The following is a 26,045-nucleotide window of genomic DNA, read 5'->3' as shown; positions in this document are numbered from 1 at the left end:
AAAAAAATGTAAAAAAAGCAAAGTTTTAATTATTTTTTTCATTTATTTTTCCGATTGTTCCAGACGAGCAAAAAATCAAGAATGAAAACTAATAAAATTGAAAATACTTATTTTTTTAATAATCGTGCTGTTTAAGATATATTTTTTTAAAACTGTTAAACTTTAATCTCTCGCATATGGGAAAAGCCTTTTTTTCGAAGAAAATTGAATTTCTAAATGAATTATCGGTCTTTTCAATGATGTATGCAAAAAAGCACAACTTCCTGGTCAAGTTATATTCTTACTGAAAACCTTGTAGCTATTTCTCTTCAGAAAGTAGAAAGTTAATTGGATAATCCAATCCATACTTAAATTTATTTGCTGAAATCAACTTAAAAAAATCTCTTGTTTCGGCATGTCTATTTAAGTACTTCATTAGTCTAGACTATTAGGGCTAATTAAGTATCGGCAATTATTTCATTCCTCCCATATGCTCTGTCGTCTGCTTTAATCCTGGATTATTTTATTTAGTTCAAGAGCTTACGATCTGCAGTATATTTTTTTTTTCTTTTATTTCATTTATTTCTTTGTTAATTTGTCATCGCAGTGACTTGCTGGAAAGCATTCTGGATTATTATTTTCCTTATCCTGAAGCCTTCGTAGGCATTGGTTTACCCTGCAAAGCGCTTGCCATGCCAAGAAGAGCGAAAATCACAACACCAATCAGCATCTTGAATGTAAATGTTGGTGAGAAGTCAAAGATGGAAAGATTATATACAGAATTACATGTTGTCTGGATCCAATCCATTTATTATTTTAAAAGCTTCATAAAATCGATTAGTCACGCCAAGAGGAACGTGTTTAGAAATTGCATATGGGTAATTCTCCAGAAAGGTCAACCGCTGCCAAAACACTTAAAGCCTGTAAATGTAATTTTTTTTCACTGGTTTTTACAGGGAATCTATCAAATATAACTATAATAAGCAAATTTAACATTATTTCAAAACACATTTTTAAAAATTACAATCAAAAGTCAAACAAGTTTTGTTTTGAACATTTCTTTTGAAATGTCATTACAATTTAATTTAAACCAAGAAAGGAAGCAAACTTCGGCCAGCCGAAGTTCATATAACCTTGCAGCTATTGCAAAAACTAAATATTTTTGAAAACATTTAAATTATGATTTACTTGCGTATATGTTGAAAAACATTGAAGCTATGATGATTTGCAGCTCAATTATTAGATAGTTATTTTATATATTTTTATAATTTCTAGGGGAGCTATGTGATATAGTCTTCCGATTTTGATGAAATTTAAACCGTAATTCTAAAATAATTACCCAATACTATATGTTGAAGGACTAAGAAAAACATTAAAAAACAGCTAAGTTTAATGTTTTTTCATTTTTTTTTTGATTGTTCCTATGGGAGCTATATGATGTAGTCGTCCGATTTTGATTAAATTTAAACCGTTATTCTAAAATAATTAACCAATACTATATATAGCATATAGCTCCCATAGGAACAATCGGAAAAATAAAAAATATTTAATAGCTACAAGGGTATATGAACTTCGGCTTGCCGAAGTTTGCTTCCTTTCTTGTTTTATTTCAAATCGAACGCGTAGGAATGTTGCGTTCGACATTAGGGCATTACTCATATATTGTATGGTTGGCAAAGATCGACTTTCCAAATAAGTAACACGTTTGTAAACTGCAAATTATAATCAAAATCGTAATATATAGGGTTTATTATTTTTTCTTTATTATCCATACATTCATACATATGCATATCTCTTTACGTTTTACAAGCTAATTTAAATATTTATGGACTGTTATTTGAAGAACGCATCACTGAGCCTAATATTGCTGCTTCTGTTGTTGGTCACATTGCTGATGCGTCTTTCAATTACGATAAGTGTAAAGCTAAAATTTACAAGTTAAACTAACTAAACTCGTATGCATTTCGAAATCGCTAGAAGAATCGATGTGCCCAGCGAGGCCAATTTTAGTTGTGGAGCTTTTTTCAATTAGTTCTTCCATAGGGTGTCTCCTTCTGTCTCACTCTCTCTCTATTTACACAAGTCACAAATTGTTTAACAAAAGATGTGTGTTTTTAGATTACTTAACCACTACATACAACATGGCGGCCATTCCCGATTTGAACAAATTTTTGATCTTGCGCCGATTGATTCCAGACTATTACCTATACTTTTTACTGACACTGAGTTTTTCTCCCACATCTATTTCAATCAATATTTACAAGAATCTGCCATTAATATAGTTTTCTGGAGGGCATCGTGAGTCAGTTACAGATCTGAAATGAAGATATTTCACATTCAAATTGTTGAATCTTTGAGGGGCTTCTGTTTCAGTTGTACTCACTCATAGTCTCCTGTTGGATTTCCACCTTGTATGAGGGATTGTCGTAGGCAGCGTCGCTCTTTCGGGGTGGCGTTATGGACGCCGTTTGGTGCACTCGTCTCCTGGTGATGATCAACAGCAGGGCCAGGGTGGACATGATGGCCAAGCGGCGATCACGGAAACCACCACAAGGGGGCCGTAGTAGTCGCCCACGGGTTGGTCCGTGCCTGCGGTCAGGAGTTTGCCTGATAGAAACCAGGGGAGTACGTAAGGTTAGAATGCAAAAAAGATATAAGATATATAATTCAAATCTGAGGGTGTCAGCCTAAGAAGCATACGACTCTAAACGAAACTAAATCGCAACTGGACTTCTAAGATATGGAATTTAAAATTCAGAACTTTAGTTAAAATGAGATATAATCTAGGTATTTACAGGTATTTAATTTCTAGGTATTTAATTTCTCTTTACCAAACATTTTAAATCCCTTTAAGATCCGTTCGAAAATTAGCAAGACTTCAGAGGGAACAAACTTGATAAATTCAGTCTACGATGGACTCCAGCGACTTACCAGTTTTGCCGGGGGTGGCCGGACCACCTGGCTTCGTGATGAAGTTGACGACGTTGCTCTTTTTGGTGTTGCCGTTGGTCAGGTACATCTCCAGCCAGAGGCGGTACTTGGTGCCCGGCTTGAGGTCCATGATCAGGGTACCGGTGGTGCTGTCCCGCTTGGCCACTTTGAACACGCTGGAATCCTCCTTGCCGGAGTCGCTCTGGTAGATGGCTCTATAGATGTGCACAAACTTGTCCTCCGGATAGGGCACTCCGTTCCACGAGATCTCCACACTCTGGGTCTTCACCTTGGTTACGTTGACGGTCACATCGAAGCTGTACACGTCCACCTTCTGGGCAGTTCGCACCTTGATCATGTGTCCGGCACGCATTTCGGCCCCGTGTCCGGCCAACGGAATGTAATAGAGCCCGATTTCGTAGCCCGTATCCGGCTGGAGGTTCTGGATGGTGTAGCTGGTCAACGTGCGATGGATCAGCGGCGACGAGGAGTAGATCCTGCCCGTCAGCTCCTTGTAGCGCAGCTGCACCCCGTCGACATACTCCATCTGGTCGTCGCCAAGCTTCTTCCACGTCAACTGCAGCCAGCTGGAGTTCGTTTCGCTGACCGTCAGTTCGGGATCCTCCACGTTCTTGAAGATGTCCTGGAAGTCTGGCCTGTAGTCGGTGAACGGCGGTGGCGGCGTGATGGTCCGTTCTGGCGGTGTCTTTACGGTGTACACACTGCTTGTGGGCTGCGAGTTGAGGTCGCGAAGGATCAGAGTGATTTTCACCTTGTACAGAGAGTTTGGTTCCAGACTGGGCAGATCGAACTCCATCTGGGAGGTGGCGATGAGGTCCTCGGGCGGTGCAAAGATCTGCTGTTCCCAGGTGGAGGTATCGTTGCTGGGTCCGTTCGAGTAGCGCAGCTCCACACGTCCATGGAGATTCACGTAGACCTGGGGAACTGTGAAGACGATGCGGATGGATCGGGGATCGATTGCCTCCAGGGTGTGAACTTCAATGTCAGGCTGCAGGTTGCCAGCTCCTAGTTATGGAAATCAAATTAAGATTTTATGTTTATTTAATGCTTGAAAAGGACCTAGACAAGAGATGAGCAATGTTGCATTGTACGTTCAACTTGGTTTAAAAAATATGGGTAAAAAATTAAATCAAATATGTGAGAATTATAAATACTATTCAGAAACTGAAATACTATTTGTAATATGATAATGTTTACAAAAAGGGCAAATGCTAAATACTGTCTGTTAAAATTGATATAAGCGATAACATTTTCTTGTTTATCAGTGTTGGTGGGAAAGATAATAAAATAAACAAAAGTAACAATTGATTCAGACTAACTCTATAGATATTTTTTCAATATCTATAAAATTCTCAGTAACATATACTAATATTTAATTCGAAACGGCATTTTTGAAAAAAGCGTTTTACGTTTTCCCACGCAGATCATTCTGTGCTCATCTCTGACTTAGATGTTAAGTTTTTGTTAGAATTTGTTAATTAACTAGTTTTGTTGGGTTATCGCTTGGGTTGCGAATTAGGTAAGCTGCAAGCAAGTTAATGATGGATGATCTCTGTGATAAATGGGTGTGTAGGTGCTTGGGGTGAACGTGTGTGTGCGAGTGTCTGTTGTTGGTTTTGTGGTTGGTGTTGTCTCAGTTAGTGGAGTAGGACCCTGTCGCAGTGTGTCTGTTGTTGCTAGAGAAGAGCTGAGCAGAGTAGAGGGTATCTACCAGAGGGGTTGTGACTAGAATAGTTTGCTCAACCTGACTGCTGCTGCTTGGCCAGCTTGTCCTGGTTCTGGTGCAGACTGTGCTCACTGGCCTGCGTGGAAAGGCCCGACGAGGTGCTCGAGCTGGGCAGGATTGTCTGCTGCAGGTGCTGCTGCGGGGTCGTCTGGTGTTGCTGCGTGGCAGCCCCGATGTGGGGGGGCACTCCCAGTCCCGGAATCACCGGGTAGCTCTCGTAGGCCACAGTCTGCCCATCGACAATGGCAATGCCATGTCCTGGCGGCGGCGGTGGCACCCCACTGTGCACTATGGGCACATAGTGACCCGGATGTTGATGCTGCTGCTGCGGATGTTGCTGCTGCGGATGTTGCTGCGGTGCCAGTGCCTGATGTTGCTGGTGGGGCGATGGTGGCGGTCCACCTGGGACAGTTTGCTGCAGGTGCTGCAGTATCTGTTCGATTCTCACTTGCGGACCCAGGTTGTGATTATCTTTTTGCGGTTGTCCAGTATGAATCGGTGGTACTGGCTGTCCAGGATGCCCAGGATGCCCAGGATGCCCAGGATGCCCAGGATGCCCAGGATGACCTGGATGACCTGGATTCCCAGGATGACCCTGATGTCCTGGTTGATCAGCACCCAATATATTGAACAAGTCGGACTGACTAGTCGGCACTGGTGGCGGCTTTCCCTGCGGTGTGCCATTGGGATTGATGTCGAAGGGCTCGTAGGGATTGTAGTCCTCGTAGACTGGCTTCACGGGATTGTAGAAGCCGTAGGGTCCGAGGTGGGGCTGATGGGGATGCTGGTGACCGAACTGGAAGGGCACAAACCGCCGTTCGGGGGCAGGGGACCTTCCTGCTCCTCCGCGCGGTCACCATCGAATATGACGTCGTTCTGGTGTTGCTGCTCCTGCTGCTGATGCTGATGCTGATGTTGCTGCTGCTGATGCTGCTGCTGCTGATGCTGCACCTTCTTGTGGCCCTTTTCGGGCTTCTCCGGCTTCTCGAAGATGCCAAGGCCACCAATCGACTTGGGTGGCTTGCCATCCAGGGTGGGATAGAAGGCGCCACCTGGCGAAGCCTTTTTATCCTCATCTTTCTTGACGGGGGGCACCTTGCTACTGGCGGTACTGCTCCCTACGGTTGCTGTCGCTGTCGTTGTTGTGGTTTCTGTTATCGGTTGCATGTTGGATGGTTGTTGTTGCAGTTTAGTTATGTACAAATGCATGGCGTGAATAACAATATTGAAATTGGTTGTGATGCGCGTAGAAAATAAAAAATAAAGTAAAACGAAGTTAAATAGCATGTCAGCGCGATAAAAAGTGAGGGAATGGCAGTGGAGAGCTCAGATAAGACAGCCAGCAAAAGCGCAACAAGTCAATTAAATAAAGTTTACAAACTAATAAAGATCATGATTTTGTAGTGACAAAGCTCAAAGAAATGAAGCGACTTGGTGGAAATACATTCTTGGTTAAGGCATGCAAAGTCCAAAAGGAAGGGCTACTCTGACATGCACGTCTATTTACCATTTGCTGGGACTGAGGCATGGGTCGACGTGGCTGCCTCCTCCTCCTCCTCCTCCCCCGCTTTGGGGACTGGCGGCGCACAGGCCCACTGCCTGCAGCACTCGTCGTCGGGAATGGGCAGCAGGCGGGCCAGGGCCGGATGGCAGGGCAGGTCCGCCGGAGGAAGAGCCGGCACCGGCGAACAGGCGGCCCGGCACTCCACACGTCCGTTCTCGCAGTAGCAGTGCTGGTCGCAACCTGTGTGAGAGAGATCATGGTCGAGGTGGATGCGAATGTGAATGGGAATGGGAAGCTGGAGCTGAGCGAACCACGATCTTACCTGTCAGATTGGCGGGCACGGGCGACCAGTTCTCGATCTGCACACCCTGGTAGCTGCACGTGCCGTTGTCCACGCAGCGCATGCTCTCCGGACAGCAGTTCGGCGGCGAGGGCTTGAAGTCCGCCGGAACTGGCTCCCAGCGGATGCAGTGCGGGTCCTGGACGTCCAGGCCAAAGTTCGAGGGGCACTCCAGTTTGGCGCAGTGTATGCCCTGCTCGTTGCACAGGCACAACTGCTCGCAGCCGTCGCGGAACTGCTGGCCCACCTCGTACTCGGTGCCCTTGAATGTGCACGTGGGCTTGGCTCCGGCTCCGCCGGCATCTCTACCCTGCTCCTGGAAGCCAAAGGGATTCTGCTCCTCGGGATCCTCGTTGGCGTTGCTCTGCAGCGGCGTGGGCTGCTCATGGTCATCCAGGGTGACGTCGCACAGCTCCAGCTGGCAGCACACGTCCTTGGGGTCCTTCACGAACACGCACTTGTCCAGCCGCGTGTGGTTTCGCTCCGGGCAGCGCGGCCTGCAGTCCATGACGCCGCCCTCGGCGCAGTGACAGATCTGCTCGCAGCCGATCTCCAACCGCTCCCGGAACTTGTACACACCGCCCATGTGGTGGCAGTCAGTGCGCGGCTTGGGCGTGGCTGCTAGGCGGTTGGTGGTTGGTGGTTGGTTGGTGGTTGGTTGGTGGTGGGTGGTGGCAATGAGCGATGGGCATGAGCAGCGTGAATGGGACATGTTTATGGGGGGGGGGGAGGCACAGAGAACACGGCATTTGTTAGAAGGCTTGGCCAGCCAAGCAGCGATGATTTGGGAATGCAATACGAGCTACGACTACAGCAAAGCCAAAAAAGCGAGTTCCTCTGCTGCCGCCTTAGAATTGCGAGCTACTCACCATCGTCTTCGGTCGTGGGCAGGGTCGCAGCGGCTTCGCCCGCTCCCGCTCCCTCGGTGGAGGTCGCCGCACCCTCAGCGGCGATCACCGTGGGCTCCAGCAGCGGCTCGCTGCACTCCATCACCCGGCAGCACTCGTCCTCCGCCACCAGCTTCTCCCGGCAGTTGGGATTGGCCATGCTGCGCTGGCTGCCGCGCGGATAACTGAGGCCCTTGCACCGGGGCTCGCACATCCAGTCGCCGCGGTTGCAGGTGCACCGCTCGTCGCACTCCCGCTCCATCAGCTCGCCGTGCTGTGAATTTTATTGATACATTAATGTCCAAGCTCTTGGATTTATGGCCGTTTTCTCTTAATAAAACAGGTACTAAATTATAAATGATTGCCTTTTTTCTTTGGTAAATTTGTAAATTTTCAGAACTTGAATTCTAGCTACCAATTTCTTACAATGGTAAAAAAAAACGTAGTAAATCCAAATATTTTTAACTCAGTTAAAATATTTGTCGCTTTGTTTTGCATTCATTGCGGTTCTAAATTGTTTAAAATATGAAAATCAATTGACTTTGAAGACATAAAATGTAAGTTAAATTTAATATAATGCATTAAAATCGAATAGGAACAATTTTAAATCTTATATTTTTCACAATTACGTATGCATTGTATATAATACTATGATTTAATATATTATTTAAATATTGAGTAATAAACATTAAATGTTAAATATTATAGTCAATTTTACAATTCCAATTTTGATCAATGTAGTTATAAAAGCAAACCTGTGAAATAAAATGTAAGGTATACACCAATAAGCTGAGCACTAAAATATAATATTATTAATTTTTCTTTTAGCATGCTATTAGCATGGTATTAATTCATATATTAATACTTCATTCAGTAAAATAAAGATAATACGGTTATTTAACATTAAAATTAGTTATGCCATCATTAGCATATAAGCATTGCAGCGTTTGGTTCTAAAAGCTGTTTTCTGATATTTTTAAGGTCAATTTATTTAATTACAGAATCAAAATTAATGCATAGAATACGATTTTTCACAACGGAATAGTTTTTGAATGGATATTGGATTGTGATTACTTTCGTTCCTTCCTAGCTATTGTATTAAAGCATATTTTCAACAAACACTTGTATGCCATTGTCATGCTGAATCGACGAAGTAGTTCATCAAAGTTTCAAAAGATGGCAAAATGCCTTGTATTTTTTCCTTTCCCTTTTTCCTTTCTCAATTCTTTTAAAAAAGATAATCAAGACTTTCGCTATCTTGAAAGATCTGTAAATACCACAATAGTCATGAATTTGATTACCAAGAACAACCGCAATTTATACCGGTAATGACCAGAGATCGACCTACTGAGCCAATTTTATATCTTGTCGAAATTCATTTCCTCCATTTCGCTGTGTGAAAGCTATTTGCGCAGAAATTACGTCAATTTGCACAGCTAACTAAACAAGTGAGTGGAGCGCAGCTCATCAATCATCTGGCTTGTTGACTGAAGGCAATCAGGGCCTGAGATTTCCTGCTCTGTGCGTGGTGCTCCAATACCCAAATATGTCATATTTCAACGGAGCCCACGCAAGTTCGTTGCCAGAGTCTTTTGTTCAAGCGGGAAAAACATTTTGTCCGCAGTTTATTATTTTAATTAACCACTGCCTAAAGGTTTAGCAGACTTTTCCGACGCTTTTACTGGGTTCTCAGGTGTAAGAATTCACGCCCCTTTGTTATGGCCAGAAATACTTTAATGACCGTCTGTCGAGGTCCATGGCTACCTCCCCTTCCCTCTTTCTTTAATGACGCCAAATGAGCACAATTCTTGTGAACTTTTGAGCCTTGGCGTCCATAAAAGCAGTGAGCCAAACGCCCCAAAACGCCCACTTTGGCACAATAAACTACTGTAAAGGAAACCAAAAAAAAAAACTCGGTAAGCTGTGCAATTTATTTGATTGTTTTCTTAGCTATTCGGCTGCTACACTTGAAAAACATTGGCGGCATGCGGCTTGGCATGTTGCACGTGTCCGCCAATCGATGGCAATTTATAAAAAAAAAAAACTTGGGCAAGGGAGGAGGTGGTGGAAGGGGGAGGGCCGATCAGCCACCGACAACAATTCATTAAAAGTGAAAGCAAAATTATTTCATATCGAAGCGGACCGCAAACTCGATTATGAAAACTACAACACAAACAATTTAAAGATTAAGAAAAAACGATATTATAAAAGATGAGGCGAGGACAGTGACGAAGTGTAAATGCTCTTTCAAAGGGTAAAACGATACGATGCCCGATTTCACAAGTAACACTTATTTGTTAACAATATGTTTTTTTGAAAAATCATTAAACTTAGACGAAACTTTCTATGCATTGCCGTTTACATAAACAAGAAAAAATCTAAATGTTTCTTTTCAAAAAGAAATAAAACAATGCCATAGTGATAATAAAATAAAATATATCTCTATATACCTAAAATATGATTTATCTAAACAAATCAGATACTTGTTTGGTCTTAGATCCTTTAAAAGTGATTTAAGACCACTTTAAGTTAGGGTATAGAAAAGAGAAAAAACCCAATGATCGTTTAATTAAAACAAAATCAACACCCAGATTCAGGCTTTGCAGCAGAAAATGGGTTGGTCAGTAAGTAGTGCCAGCTGCAGGCGTTGCTCCAACCACATGTACCTATCTGAAAAATATATATAAACACCCGATGCAGCCCAAGATAAAAGCTTACATGTCTGGACGCCATTATTCGGGACGGGGAGACCGAGTGCAACGTTTGATGAACACGTCACACTTGGACAGACGCATAAAGGCGCGGATTTATTGCAATTTTTTTGAAGCTTAAACTGCCTGATGGCTGTTAGTTAACTAAATGATAAGGCGACAGCGTTTTCACTGTTCAAGCGAATCATTCTAATTTGTAAATATTTGTCTGATGACTTATCTAAATCGCCGGCAATTGTCACATTTCTGTGATGATTGCTGGAAGATTGAAGATTGGGTTGGGCTGATGCCCAACCACGAATGCGATGTCTACATCAATCACAGCCCAGCAATTTCTTGGAATTTTCCTCCTCACCTTGCCTTTTCCCTCATTTTGTTTGTGAATATTAAGGTGGGCAAATATTTGCATAATTGCTGCTTGGGCGTGCAGCAGCCGGGAAAAGCTCACCGAAATATATTTTCGTCGTTTTTTTTGGAGTGCACAGAGCAGCTGCGCTGGATGCTGGATGCTGGAAGTGAGCCTGACTCTGACCGGTTTCATTATGAGCACCAAACTCGTTGGCATTATGCAATCCAGGTGACGACAAGGCAAATTGGAGTTGCGTGCCAGGAAGTGGGCAGGCAGACAGGGAAATGGAGGCGTTGGCCCCCGCTTTCTCCTCTTGTCAGGATCTGACATATATTCTTCTGATTTGATCATGGTTGTCATAGGATTTGCCATTTGGTCAAACTGGATTTAGACAAACGTATTTATTTCGACCATGCTTGACATCAATTCGGAAATAAAAACCAGATCTCGAGATATTTTGACGTCAGTCGGTTGCAAATGTCAAAAGATCAAAGTATTCGAAAATAACTTCCTCATTTGTTGTTTGTCCATGCTTCTGATAAGTTTCCTTTTTAAAATGTTTGGTTCCCTTACATAACCGTAAAATTCGCAAAACATTTTTAAGTAACATTTTAAATGTAAATAAAATTAGTACAAAAATTATTGACATCGAACATTTACATTTACGCGAAACGTTTTTATTCACACACAACTTATACGTATGTGCTGAAAACACAAGTACAAAAACAATTCAACAAAATAATAAGTTATTAACAAAAACGTTTCTAAAAACAAAATAGCCATGAAAACAAGTGAAAACCGTTATTTGAATTAAAAAAAAAATGGTATTTGTTGTATGACTGTTGTTTTGATAGTCATTGAGTCAGTGAAAAATCAAGATTTAATCTATCGATTTAAATTTGTACTCCAGTGCTATTAGCTTGGCTATGTATGATTAAGTTGTGATACATTTTGTAGGTCTGCGGATTGTAAGTGGAGTTTAATTAATAAGAAACTGAAATTAGTAAGCTCTAAGTTTTAGTTAAACCTCATATAAGCTACGCATGTTTATTTTATTTTGTGGATCTGTGTTTCTTAACTGTACTTAACAGTTTTTGTTTTTGTTAATTAAGGCAAATAAGTGATTTTATAAGTGATAGAGACTTTCAAAATAACAAGAGATCTTGTAGTTTTTCTAAAAAAAACCTATGGCTTTGGATTCAAATTCCCCATAGATAAATTCAACTAATTTGGGTCTTTGGGGTTTTTGATGTTTGTGTTGCAACATCTTCTTAATTGTTCACTCACCTTATAGCTCCTGTCATCGGCCATGCACTCTCGCTGCATGGTATCTCCGCTGGCTGTGATTTCCACAATTTTGGGCATTTCCGTTTCCGGCTGTGCAGTGGTCGAGGTGGATGTGGTGGTGCTAGTGGTGGTGGTGCTGCTGCTGCTGCTGCCCTCGTTTTGGTCCCCGTCCATGTTGACATCGCTGAGATCCATGAACTGCTCGTGGCTACTGGCGTTGTGGTGCAGGAACAGCTCCACATCGTCGCCGCCACCCGCCGATCGGCCCTCGCCGGCGAAGGCCACGAATGGCGATGGCTCGGTGGGTGGTGGTGGTGGTGGTCGAGGCCTCGGTGGTGGAGCTGCTGTCCGGCTCCTTGGCCAGCGCCTTCTCCTCCTCCTGCAGCATGTGTTGTCCTTCGACAATGTTAATCACTGGGCCCGACTCGCTGTCCGGCATTATTGTGGTGGCCGACTCATTTTCTGGCTCATTCATATGCATGGCGCGTGCGCGCGATGTGGTTGCAGTTGAAGGCGCTGCTGTTGTCGTGGACGTGGATGTCGACTCGGTGTCAGTCGACGGCTCAGCGGTAGCCTTGTTCTCCTGGCTGACAACAATACCAGCCACAAGCCCCGACTCTGTGGTGCTGGTCGAAGTTGCTGTGGTGGTAGTTGCAGTGGACTGACTCCTCGGTGCTGGTTGAGAGCATTTGATAATCTTCGTGTTCGGCCAGGCGATCATGATTCTCGGACAGTATATGCACATGATAGGGATCTTCTTCGCGCTCACTCTGGACTGAGGCCTCTGTTGTCGAACTGTTCGAGGTTGCTGGCGTACCTGTTGCCGGTGTACCTGTTGCTGTTGCCTCAGTGGATGTTGTTGCCGCTGCTGCTGCTGCTGCTGCTGCTGCTGCTGGCGTCGTTGTCTCAGCTCGTTTCTCACTTTCGATTTCGCCGTTCTCCTCGCTGTGGCTGTTGCTGTTGCTGGCCGTTATGAGCGTGGCCGGATGTCGGAAATTGTTGAGATCCTTGACCACATCGTCCTGCTCGTTGGAGATCTGATTCAGCTCGTTTTGCTGCTGGTCCTGCTCGTGCTGCCGCTGCTCCCGCAGCATCTCGGTGGTGGCGTCGTCACTGCCACTGCTCTCCGCGTGCTCGTCCCGCAGCGGAATGTGCTGGATGTGGCTCTGATCCGGTTCCGTGTTGGAGAAGACCGTCTGCTGGTTGGATCCCTCGGTCTCCTGGCGCGGCGTTGTCGTGGGCTCCGTTGAGGTGATGGGTTCAATGCTGGTCGATCGCATGCTGGACTCCTCTGGCAGGCTGCTCGGCACTGGCAACATTGTGGTGAACTCTGAAAACAGTTAAATTGGTGATTTTTATTAGATTTACTTTGTTTCGACTAGATTTTAATGTTAAACAATTGCAATAAAAATAAAATCTTTGAATCAAAATAAAAATAATGTAAACTGAACCCCTTTTTTTTAATTAATTTAGGAAATACTATTTATTTTCATTTATTTTTATTTTTTTTTGAGGAAATTAAATTACGTTTTGTAAATTGTAAATATATATCTAATAGCTTTAAACTGGCCGCTATTATCCTCAAGATAGCTAAGGTAGATGTACATTTTAACTGTCTTTTCTATACTGAATTTGGACCCCAACGTCAAAAAAGACCATATCATAGTTACTTAATGACGTTAAGTTAGTTACACCTATCTATTAAAAACACTTATAGATATTAGTGCTCTGCAAAGACAAAACACAAAAATTGAATTATTAATAGTGTCAGACAGGTAAATTTATGCGACTTTTACAACTCCTTAAAACAGTTATTGAAAGTAAGCACTGCAAAGGAGTCTGAGCCAGCAAAGCCAAGTAATTAAGTTCGACTTCAGGTTAATGTGTAATTACTATTATTAATGAATACGTTAAACAAAACATGTGGTCAAACAATTCCTTTAGTTTGTGCTCCAAATGGTCGCCCAGAGTTGAGTCATCAGGGGTCTCAGGGGTAAACAAACTTTAAGGCTTTGTCCCACATTTACGGTAACTGGCGAACATAATTCTTTCACAATTCTAGCGGAAACCACGTAAATCTTATTGGAAATATCTCACGCGTCTCATCATCATCATCATCGACATCATCGCCATCATCGCCAACATCGCCATCCGCAATTCGCATTGGCAACGCCATCATTGAAACGTAATTTCTGTTTTCGGCTCGTTTTTTTTGCCGCAGCATCAATTCCTCAAAATCTGCAAGGTATTCATTAAGCCGCGTCTGCCTGCGACTGCTGCCTGCTGAATCATCGTCCGCCGGTCGGTCCGTTCTCGGAAGACTCGGGCGGACAAGGCCCGGCCAAAATATCAGCCAGGCCACATCTTTTATGATATAATTCTGGCTTCTCTTCGGCTTTCCTGCTTCTTTTTTCGAGTTGTTTGGCTCGAAAAGCTCTTTTGTGGGCCCAGACAGGCCCGGCAACTTGTTGTTCTTTGTGATTTTCTCTTCTCTCTGTTGGCTGGCAGCGCTTATATAATTACGATTGTTTTCGGACATAGTTTCGGGCCGCAAAACTCGTGTCATAAATAAATGACGACCTTAGTAAGGGGTCTTTCAGCTTTGTGTTATATAAAACAGACACAAAACACTTGACTCGCCCATGGAAGCCCAACAGCTACAAGATTGTTTCTGCCCAAGTTGCAGACTATTCACTGGAACATTCAATTAAGAGTTAATTCGTTAATGGGAACTTGAACTTGATCACTAATTGCAGCGCACATGAATGGGAAATGGTGAAGAATAGGTGACTGCTGCTGTGTAGAAGCCCAAGTGGTGGGAAACCATTTTCCCCAAGTTCTGATTTCGTCGGCTAGTCAATCAATATTCATTTAGCTGGGACATAATATAACCGATTGACCTGGCTGTCAAACAATTCCAAAAATTTCCATTTGAATTCTGACTTCACTCGCATTCCGGCAATGACTTGTAAATGGCTCAGCTGCAATTTGCAACGGACCAAGTTGGAATGGTAGCTAACCCTCACACACACACACATCACTGACTCAGAAGAGACTTGGCGTTGGAACGGAGTAAAATGCGACCCCTCGGGGACGGCATTTACCCAGTCAAGTCCTCCGCCTAGACAGCGGGAGCGGGAGTGTGGGTGGAGGGAAGGGAAGGGGAGTGCGACTGTCATGCATGCGTGGTAATAGGCAGTAAAGCGGTCCCGGATCCCGGTTCCCTTAACCCAAGTCCCAAGTCCCCAGTCCCTTGTCCACATGCCCTGATACCTGGCGCAGACGCAACAGTTGTCGTCGCATCAATAAGAAAAGAGAACTTAAATGAAATTTACTTTGGTACTCGACGCTTGCAGGCAGTCAGTCAGTAGTCAGTCAGTTAGTCAGACAGGCAAAGACAGACTTGCAGTTTTGCAGTCAGAGTCGGCATGCAACGAACGCCAATTTAGCGCTAAAAATCTCTTCATAAAAAGACACTTCGAAATGAAAATACCCTCTGGGAAATTCTGGTTAAAGCCAGGTTTTCGTAAACCAATGAATTACTATTGAATGCATAAAATTATCCTATCTATCATCATCCTATCTATTTTTAAAAATAATTCACTCGAAATATAATTAAGTTTTGAAATAGCTGTAAAATCCTAATCATTTTTGGGAATAACTGATCAGGACAAGCTTTAATTGCATAGAACTGTGCAAACCCGTTCAATTTGATCATGCAATAACAGTTAATTGCTACTATCAAAACCTTTAAAAGTGCGTGGATTGATTCTTTGTAATGAAAAGTTGTTTTGTACCAACCCGAACTTAAAATATTCTCTGCACATTTGATAATCTTCTTAAACTGAATGAATATTTAAAAGAAATACAACAAATTTAATGAAAGTAATGTAAAACAAAGTAACAGATCTTGATCAAATGTTTTCATGAGGTCAGTTAAAAAACCTGAATTCACCTAGAAGTTAGGGTATTAAATCTGGCACAGCTCTGTTCGGTTCGTTAGCCCACCGAAGTGAATGGGAGAAAGAGGCCCTAGTCGATTTCTACATAGAGAGAACATCTTCCTGTGTGTGTGTCTTATGCTTTGGCTGTTGCTTTTATTGTTGTGTCGGGACTGGAGCTTAGGGTTACTGACATGAACCTTGAATTTTAGTTCGTTATGCTGCTGCTGGCAGCCTCCAGCTCCATTCCATCTCGAGCCCAGCGTTGTGTTGCCATTGCAGTTGGGGTGCTGGGTTCTGGGTTCTGGGTTCTGGGCTCTTCGACGGGCTGTTTGCTGTCACGGTTAGTCGTTTATAATACGCGAACTAGAAATGTTCAAGGGCCTTTGTGGTGCTCCCACTCCTTTTGTTTTGTCTGCTTTTACTTGGCGCACAATTTGTCTTTTACTGTCATTGATTTTCATTTTTCACTGGCACTCGTTAAGCGAGTCCAGGCTTCTTCAATTTATGTATGAGCAGATATGTATAAATATATCTCCGACTGGTGCATGCTGCAAGGCTAGGACTCTTTTGGTGGTCCGTCTTTCCGTTATGCATGTTTTTGCCTTGTTTTCTTATGCCCAACCTCTTGAGTTGTATGCGAAAGACTCAGACAACGAACTTGGCTTTCTGAATCTGCTATGCTTCCTTTGCCTCGAATCTTCTAGGACTTTGGCTTAGCATGGCTTATGACTCAACGCTAAGCCGGTCAGCCAGCTTGATTATGATATATATGCAGGCGACAACGAATGCTAACCACCATCCGCACCGCAAACAATCAGCCGAGGACAGGCCACTTATGCAGAAATGCAAAACTGCTGTCCGGTAGTTCAAACTCATTTGCGGTTTTTCTAAGTCGCCGCACGTTCTGCGGCCCGGCAAACAAACAACTGAACAGACAGTTCGTCAGGGGAGCGGGTGATCGCTTTTGGGGCTGGGGCTGGGGCTGTGGACCGGGGCAAAGGGGAGCCCATAAGTGATGTGCTTAGAATTGACAAGCTGCCATGAAGCGTTGCATGCTAACCGGATGTCTTTTTTAGGTGGCATAGTGGTTGTTCTTCGGGGGCTCGGTTACCATTGATCTAGAGTTGGTAATGTTTTCATGTGTGCAGTAAATGCGATTATAAAAAAGGTTTCATGGTCAATTCGTTTAGTTAGATTTTAGATTTGGTTTCTAAATTATTCACTTTATTATAAGCCCTTTGGGCCGAACGATAAGCTTTATTAAAGCAAAACTTCTTCGTCATTTTAGCACAAGCCATTTGACAATTTAAAATTTCGGAAATACTTTGTTTATATTACTACAAAGAGAAACAAGGTGTAATACAACTTTACTAGCACGGGAAATTTGTAATTAAATTATTATCATAGAACAATTTGGAATTGAAGTTTTCACTTTCAAACGATATAATAAAGTAATGTCCTAAGAATTAGTTAGGCAGAAAAAGATAAAGATAAAAAAAAAATACCTTTTCCGCATTGTTTTTAAAACTCACGACATGAGGAATAACCTATTTGAATTGACAGAATGCCAAATTTGGTCATTTGTACTATTTTTATAAGTTTTTAACCTGTTATAATACTTGTTGTAATTATTATGGAACATAATTCATAAATATACAATTTAAATTCTACAAAAACACATTTCAAGAAAAAAAAACATTTATAAAAATCAAATTTGTTTTGTGGGTAATGGAAATATACTTTGTAATTTAAAAGCTTAAACCATGATTACAAAATGTAAGCAACTATTTTTTTCAGGTCTTTTTTCTCCCAGAGAATTACAGGCGTTAAGTAAACGTTACACTTGACCCATAAACACACTTTAATCCAGCACCTTCCGTATTTTCCCATCTCTACTATTAATTCCAATTTCCGTATCTATAATTTTGTCACATGGTGTACTGGGAGCACTGAACATGGCCAACCGGAAGCAGTGCTTCAAAATGAACCCGGCCTAATGACCATGCCCACGCCTCATATCCCCACCAACCTTTCCCCCCTCCCTCCTCCTCCCCTCCATCACTCTATTGGCCGAGTTTTGTAATGCGCAAAAAGTGTCAACAAAATGAAACGGGCAGAAGCGATCGGAAGGGACGGGAAAGCTTTTACCTTTTGGGTTTCGGGCAATGTAACGGTCATGCCTCAGAGTGTGTCATGCATCCAAATTATATGGGTACACATGTATATGGGGGTATATATATAACCGTATTATGCAGCTGTTGGCTGTGGTCCGGTTTTAGTTTCGAATTATAAACAAAGTCGAATTGATTACGCAATCTTTGATGTTGCCTGCATTCGAATTCATTTGCTTCTTTTTGGGTGTTAATTTTGATTATATTTTGTTTTAATTAAGCACAGCGTTTGAAGGTTTTCCTATTGTATTTGTTTTAGAAATTTGCTGATGTTAATGAAATTGCGCGGCCTTTGTCCAGAAAGATGGTCCACAAAAGACTAGTATGGAAATTTGTGAAACGAAGTGTTAACTTTCAATGGCGCGCATGTTGAATTGAAATTATACACGCAAAGACCTCAAAGTGATAATTTTAAGAACGATTTGTTTCCGTACAGTTTTTAACTTCTGGTTTTATTGTGATCGTGAGGGACAATGGGCAAAGTACACCGCATTATCATAAACTCATCTCAATTGCAGTTAACTGAACTGAACCAGCTTCTAACCCAAATAGTTCTTGTCGTTTTATCGGCCTTTCTATCTGGCTAATGACATAAAAATGAGCTTAGACCTGAGACAGAGAAACCAAAAACTAAACACAAAGAACAGACAAACTCAAACAAATGGCCGGCGGTCAGTCAGGTATGTAAGAGCATCTCCGATAGGGTAAAATTCCGCGGCACCATAAAAACAACAGTCTTAGCCATATCATTAACTGGAGGGCAAGAGGGGAAGACGAGTCAAACTGTTCGGCAATAAAGCAAAATTATTTCCCAACCAGTATTTGACCTTTTTCATCTGGAAAGTTCATGTGCATCTAGCAACAACCAAAATGCAGTCTGACCCGCTCAAAAAGGGGGAGACATTTGGCGGAGGAGGCGGCGCACCCGAGGCTTAGGAAAACACGTTTCAAATACTACCAAGAGCGCGTGTCATTGTCCATTCGGAGTTCGAGCTGAAGGAGCCGAGACAAAGACCTCTGGCAGCTATATAAACCACAGTATGACTAAACACAACGCCACTTAACTTGTGTAGTTGCAGCTCTAGTTGTATCTGTATCTCAATGTGATCTCAATGGAATGACACCACACACTTTTAGCCAAGTGAATGCGAGTTGCTTGGCCGGCCATGAAATCGAATTGGAAGTGGAGTTTGGATTGGAATTGAAGCGAGCCATGTGTGTGGATATTGTTGTGCCGACTCGTTGTGACTCGTAACTAGTGCCAAAGTGCGTTGGTAAATTGAAGGTCAATCGAATGGCACAAGCGGGCAAAACCAAGATATATATTTTGTTGGATAAACATTTTGGAGTTTTGTGCTCAGTAATCTACATTGTTGGGGTGTATCTAGATACTTGTACCTTATACCTTACCTAAGTAAAAATATGTAAGAATACCTTTTACCTTACCTAGGTAAAGAATTTGTCTTTAAAACAGGCTATGTTAGGTATTAAGGTACTGAAATATATATTTGATTTTCATTTTTTGGACCTTTTATATTACCTACATATATACTTCTCAAATTGTCTACCTTTTACCCTACCCAGGCACTTATTTTCTCAAATGCCTTGTACCTTACCTAGATACAAAAAACTAGTATCTTTCCCAGCACTGGTAATTAAATGAAAGTAAACCATCTCATAAAATAAAAGTTTGTCTGTCTTAAAACTCTAAAATCACAGATTAGTTAACGAGGGTCCCCCGAAATAAAAGCTTTTTCATGTTACTCTCTTTCAAACTTATTGTTTACTGATTATTCCTAATGAGAATATATGAATATATTAAGTTTATACTTCCGCGTATTTGCGTTGCCAGTAATTAGATAACTGCTATTACTCCCCTAAGCCAATCTCTTGGTTCAAATAACAGTAGAAATTATTCATAACATGTAGTTAAATTATTTTCCATTCTTTTATTTGTGGCTCTAAGCTCAAACTTCCTGTCCACGTTTTCTTGCTCTCTTCACCGTTCAATGACACAGATAATTGCCTCAGCACACTCACACTCAACACACTCACTTGGCCACTAAGTATTCGCAATTAAAATGCATTAATTAGCCGCACACTGCCTTTCTGTGCTACATTTTTCTCAATGCACACATGTGAAAATTATCTAACTGAAAAAATGCAAGCCAGCCGACGCATGTCTAGACCAGGGAGGGAATTGCATGATACTCTGAGTGGAATTGATGCCATTGCTTAATGCATACTTCAAACGAGTTGCAATTGAACTGAATTTTGCGCGTATTTTGATTTGCGCCCCTGACATAAATAGGATTGAGTTCAGACCCAGGCCAGGCCGGGTTTTCACTTGCCTAACCCGTTTGGTTCTGCTGAATGGGAGGCTTTGAAGAGTTCAATTGGAGGAGAAAGCCCACGAATTTAGCGTGGAAAACCCACTGGAAGTTCAAAGCACATAAGTGATTTTTGTCGACATCCATAAAACCATATTTACTGCCGAAAAGTTAATTGTCTCTGTCTGCACTTTCACGCGTCCCTCTCGCAAAACTCGCTGGATGCTGTGTTGAGTGTCAATGTACAAATCCATAATAATAGCAGCAGCAAAAAAAAAGCCCACCGGCTAACGGCCGACAATTAACAATCGAGTCGTGTTGTTGTTTTTGTCACTCCGCTCACAACACTCAACGTATTTTCGAAGCTAGCCTGTTGAAAAGCCTTTTTAAGCTACTTTTACTTATCGGTTCATTATAGCGGTCGCATGAAATTCGCCAGCTAATCGAGCATGAACCCCCAAGCGAATGGTACAGCAGTACAGCAGTATTCAGAAATCACGCACCGAATTGCCACACCCTCCACAGAAATATTTCTCACACTCTGCTGGCATGGGTATCCTTGAAAACTTCGAGAAAACAAAAGTCTTGTCTGCCTGCCCTTTTCTGCCGAATTTCTCAGTTACGGGGGCGAATAAATAAGAAACAGAAAAGCAACCAACAACAGCCATATAAATAAACAGGAAGGTGAGGGAAAGAAGAAGCTCACATGGGCCCAGCTGCAAACAAATGACTTAGGCTACAAACTCAAGTTGAACCTCTGACTTGAGTATACTCTGTCCAGCGAAACTTAATGTTTTCGCATAAATGCTACATTGTCATCCGAAAACCTAGCATCTCACAGTTCAAATGATGCGGACTGTTTTTTATACCAAAACTCACGACAATCGTGCCAGAAATATGTAAATTTCACTTTGCTATGATTTGTAAAAATAATAAACAATCAAAAAGTCCACATAATAACAGGTCACTCAGCACTTTTCATTTTTATATATTGCTATTTTTTGTTTGCTGTACATTTTCCCTTGATGAAAGTGAGCCGAAGACAAGTTGGCTTGTTAATTGAGGTCGTTTCTTCAATCCTGATACACGTTATTGAGTTTCATAAATTTCATGATACGTATTTTTTGCAAAAGACCTCGTGTGTACCTAAAAATATATTTATTTATTTTTGGCAAGCCATTTTGAGTGCAGTCCCTGACTTGCAATGCCAACGCATTGAAAATTGCTCAATAGGATTTTTTCTGCATTTTTGTACCTCTACCCGCGCCATATCAAGGCCGTAATTTAGCACTCAAATGGGACCGCAAAACGGAAAATTAACATAAATGATTTATGTACTCGACTTTCAAGTACAACTACAGACACTGCGGTGTGCAATTTTCCAACTCATTAGTGCTAGTTTGTTGAATTTTTTCTTTGGCTTGTAAACAATTTGCTGGTCTCTGATTATTTCTTTATACTTGGGGCTTTCCACACAAGTTTACTGCCAAGCTGTTGAAAAGGTCGGTAAAAGCGAACGATTCGCATAACACTTTGCTTCAAATAATATGAAAATGAATTGATATTTAGAGATGTTTTTTGTTGTGTCGTCTGGTGTTTTTTCTATATTTGTAAATCGATTGACAGTTTATAGCTAGCTTGAAAAGTAGTCTCAGTTGCTGTAACTATAACACAAACCAGTTAATCAACTGTCTAAAGTCTTGCCCAATAATTGATTTGTAAATATATGTATTTGTTTTAATTATATAATCCAAAACCCAAATCCGCTGACAACCCACTCGCCGCCTAACAAATAAACAGTTTGCATCACTTGAAATACCCATTTTTAAATCTAATCAGGTGTGGAGTCTTCCCATACTTTGTAGGTGTTTCATTTATCAAATCTGTCAATGACTAATTGCTTTAAAACTTTTCTAGCTAATTTCTTAGGTACATACATTTATAATTGGCCCCCACGAAAAGACATTCCATGTTGGCGTGGATATGCCGACTCCTAAAATTAACCGAAGCTCACACAAAGTGGCTTTTGGTACGTAGGTTAAGGGCATGAGTCATGACAGCTGGCTGTTTTGCATTTAAATTGAGTAATCTGTGAACGTTTACCTTACCATCAGCCCAATGCTTGCAGCTAAATCTCATTAACTTCCCCGTGGCATTTAGAGCAACCCGAAAGAGGCCAGTCCCCTTTTTAACAATACTACATAGTACATTCCCATTTTCCATGGCAACAACCTGAGCTGAATCGATCTGGGTGGCCCAGCTGGGCCTCATTTTATCGAGTCATCAATGAAACACGATGGAAAAGTATCAAAACAATGAAAAACCAATTGAAGTTTTTACGAGCCTGCTTGCAACGAGATGAGTTCGACGTCCAACTGACATTAAACCTAAAACAACATTCAAGCTAATTATAAAACATTTACAGCCAAGAACTCGGCACTTAAACTGGCAATCTAAATTTTACAAAACTTGATTTTCTTTGACAAAACGCCGAGCATGGATCCTTTCCCTTTTGCACTAGAAAAGTTTTTTGACAAGATATGTGTATGAAAGTTTATCAATTATTTAAGATGATCTAAAAAACGACTGAATTTGTCTGTATTTATTTTAACTTTAAATAGAACGACAATATAAATACTATACTATACTATGCTATATTATATATTTCAGCATTTAATTCACGGAATGGGTTTTAATATTTTTTTATTTTAAATCAAAATATATGTAGCAAAAATGTGTAGATTTCATAAATGATTTTTTTAGCAGAAAGTAAAAGCTGGCATATGCCTATTAAATTAAAAGTTTTAATAGATTCATAGTCAAAAGTCCACATTTTATGATTATTTTTGTATGGGAATTAATCAATAATGGCACTCCCTCTGGTCAAAAGCATATTAAAATACAATTCTGCTCTTTCAAACGTTCTATAACTATTTTTCCCGAGGAAGCTTTTACTCTGATTTAGCCTGAGGCGCCATCATTTTCATATTTTCACTTTGATACGCCGCGCAATTAACTAAGTAATTCAACAGGAAACCGCTCGTATCTCCAAATATTCTTCCACCCATTAATAGACAATAAATTTCTCTTGTTCGCTCCATTTAACCGAATCGGAAAATAATTATGGAGAAATGGCCCACAGATCGAAACGAAATGGGCAAAAGGGGCGGACCAGAAGTCACGCACCGGCGCGGCGTTAATTGGTGGCTCAGAGAACGAAATTTGATTACGGCCCAGAGTGCAGAGGTGGGATTAAGGTGTCTGGTTGGGGACCGGGATGAGATACCGATGCCGATGCCGATGCCTCATCTAGTCGGACGTCATCTATAATTTTCAGGGCTTTCGAGACTCACCAGTTTCGGCCGCATTCGATTTGTTGGCCGCCTCAGTTGTTGTCGTCGTTGAAGTCGTTGAACCATCCGCTGCCTCGCTGGTTATGTTGCCGATGCCGATGCCAATGTTGATGCTTTGTTCTACGGCATTGGAGGCTGGTGCGGCTGATGCGGCTGATGCGGCTGATGCAGCTGGAGTTGTGGTGGCTGTGGCAGCAGCGTCTGGGGCATCTGTGGTGGTATCCAAAGGGGGCATCGTTGTGGCCGCGGCATCCTCGCCTGCAGGCGCAGACGCCGCTCGCTCGATTTGAATGCCAAGCAGCAGTAATCCGCAGAGACTGGCCAGGCACATTCTGCTCCACATGATCGTGGCCGAGTCGCCGGAGGCTTTTCTCCTTCGACACGTTTGCATTTTGGTTAATTTTTCTCCGCTTTTCGTTTTCCCTTCGATTTCTTCTCACACGTTTGCACTTGTTATTGTTAATTTAGAGTAATCTTCTATAGATATGGAATTAAATAAATTACGGATGTGTTTGAATCTACGAAAGGTCTCGATAACTCATTACTGGCTTTTGTGCACTCGTTATTATTTAGTTTTCTCTTTTATGTTATAAGTTCGGGGTTTTGGATTTTCTTTTGCGGTTATTTAAGTTCACACGACATTTACTGGCAGCGGTTTCTGTGATTTGTCATTGGTTCGGTTTGGTAACCCCAAACGCTGTCATTTCCGTTGAAAGTCGGTTGAATAACGATCTCTCAAGTGTCAAGTGTCTATATTTTGCCAGCCGATTTGTTGAGTGATTTGTTAGATCACCCAGCGAATAACTTGGAAAGTTGCTTGTATTTATGGGGAATTTGAGCTAGCAAAAACCTATGTTTATGATTTATCAGTAGTTCTTGCATCACACACTCTGTCATTGCCAACTCTCAAGCTAGTTCGTTTCCCAAGTCTTTTGTATGAAAATATATCTGCTTATTTTGTAAAGGCGCCTTAACTTTTAAGAAACTGTGTAGATTTACGATACGAAAGTCCTATTTAGCATATTTGATTTAGATTTACAACTCACAAGCCTAGTCCCAGAGCCGCTCATAAATATCTTTAGTTTTCGGGGACCCGCCAGCACATTGTTTACTTCTCACCATTCAAATAAGAAACTAGGCAAATAAACCAGCAAACCGAAAACAACAAAGGCAACAAATTGGGCTCTAGCTCTAGCTCTAGCTCTAGCTCTAGCTTTAGCTCTAGCTCTAGCTCTAGGAAAAAGAAATACTATTATATGTATATGCAAGGCAGTCGAAGCTCATGCAATTCGCCATAATGCAACGACAGCAACAAAAAAAACCTTAGACCCAAATTGCGATAGCGAAAATATTTGAACCGGTTCCTACGGCAGCAGCACTAGCAGCAGCAGCAGCAGCAGCAGCAGAAACTGCAACTGGAAACGGCTGCAGACCGCAGAATGCGCTCCAAAGCCTTTTTGGCCAAGTTGGCTGGCTGGCAATTAGACAATAGTCGGTTCTGTTTGTACGATTTTTGTTGGCAATCTTAATATTTGTTTTAGTTAACGGCCAATGATGTCATTGCAAAAATTGGTGGCTGTTTTCACTCTCACTCCTTTTATGTAGAAATGGCAAATGGCAGAAAGCAGAAAGCCAACATTGAATAAAGCGGTTCGCAGTTGGAGATGGGGAAAACTTGTTTTTGGTATTTCCAATGGAATGTTTTCGCTCGTGGTTCTTCTCCTTCTGTCGGTCCGTATATTTCACTTCCAGATCTCGTGTTGGTTCAATAAGAAAGCAAAGATTTGCATAAATCACACACACATATACACACACACACACACACACACACACAGGTAGACTGAAAACGAAGATTAGCACCAACCCGGCGAGAAATATCTTCTTATCTGGCCACGTTTGTGGGCAACGCGGGGTAGCCGATATTTTCGGTCTGTAAATGTAGTACGATCGCACTCGGCCAACCGCTCCGTCTCAAGCACGACCACCAACTGATCTCTCCGGCGGCACGGACCTGGATCTGGATCTGGCAGCGCTGCCAACTCACCACGGTCTGCGGGCGGCCAACAGGTAACTGGTTTCCTCTCTGCAACTGCGGCCAACTGAGGCCAACTGAGGCCAACTGGCATTTTTCTCGCCGTCAGCTGAGCAACAGGTGAGAGAGCCGTATAACACCACACACAACACCCTGGTTGAACGCTCGCTCTCACCCACACACTCAGGTGTGTCTAGGCTGTTTCGGTTTCTGGGTGTGTGTGGGTGGGTGCTCCAACTTCGAAAGACCTCTCCAGAAGTCGTCGGATGCGAAACCAGACGACCATGATGCATTCACAAGACTGCGATTTTTTGGCCAGGCAGCCAGGCAGCCAGGCAATTGCCTTGCAATAGGCAACTCCTTGACAAGTGAACTCAGCGCACTGTTTGAACCGTCCAATTGGCTGGCGAAAAACTCAATCTCATTGAAAAAAGCCAAGACAAGCCGAGTTGGCATTCATTGTTCCGATTACGCCTACGG

At 42.2% G+C, this 26,045-nt stretch overlaps 1 protein-coding gene across 1 annotated transcript; it reads right to left on the bottom strand.

Moving 5' to 3' along the window:
- Positions 1 to 1,720: 1,720 nt before the first annotated feature.
- On the bottom strand, positions 1,721 to 25,556 carry LOC128252750 (putative epidermal cell surface receptor). The gene is given in 14 exon segments (XM_052980769.1): positions 1,721 to 2,294; positions 2,363 to 2,509; positions 2,512 to 2,586; positions 2,911 to 3,936; positions 4,676 to 5,470; positions 5,473 to 5,808; positions 6,165 to 6,401; positions 6,484 to 7,119; positions 7,371 to 7,662; positions 11,736 to 12,047; positions 12,049 to 12,399; positions 12,401 to 13,065; positions 23,534 to 24,010; positions 25,398 to 25,556. Coding segments are annotated over 13 exon segments (5,271 nt in total). The 5' UTR covers positions 23,925 to 24,010; positions 25,398 to 25,556; the 3' UTR covers positions 1,721 to 2,286.
- Positions 25,557 to 26,045: the final 489 nt, after the last annotated feature.

Source organism: Drosophila gunungcola, chromosome 3R (assembly GCF_025200985.1).
Source record: "Drosophila gunungcola strain Sukarami chromosome 3R, Dgunungcola_SK_2, whole genome shotgun sequence".
Taxonomy (NCBI): domain Eukaryota; kingdom Metazoa; phylum Arthropoda; class Insecta; order Diptera; family Drosophilidae; genus Drosophila; species Drosophila gunungcola.
This window is presented reverse-complemented; position numbering and strand designations above follow the sequence as displayed.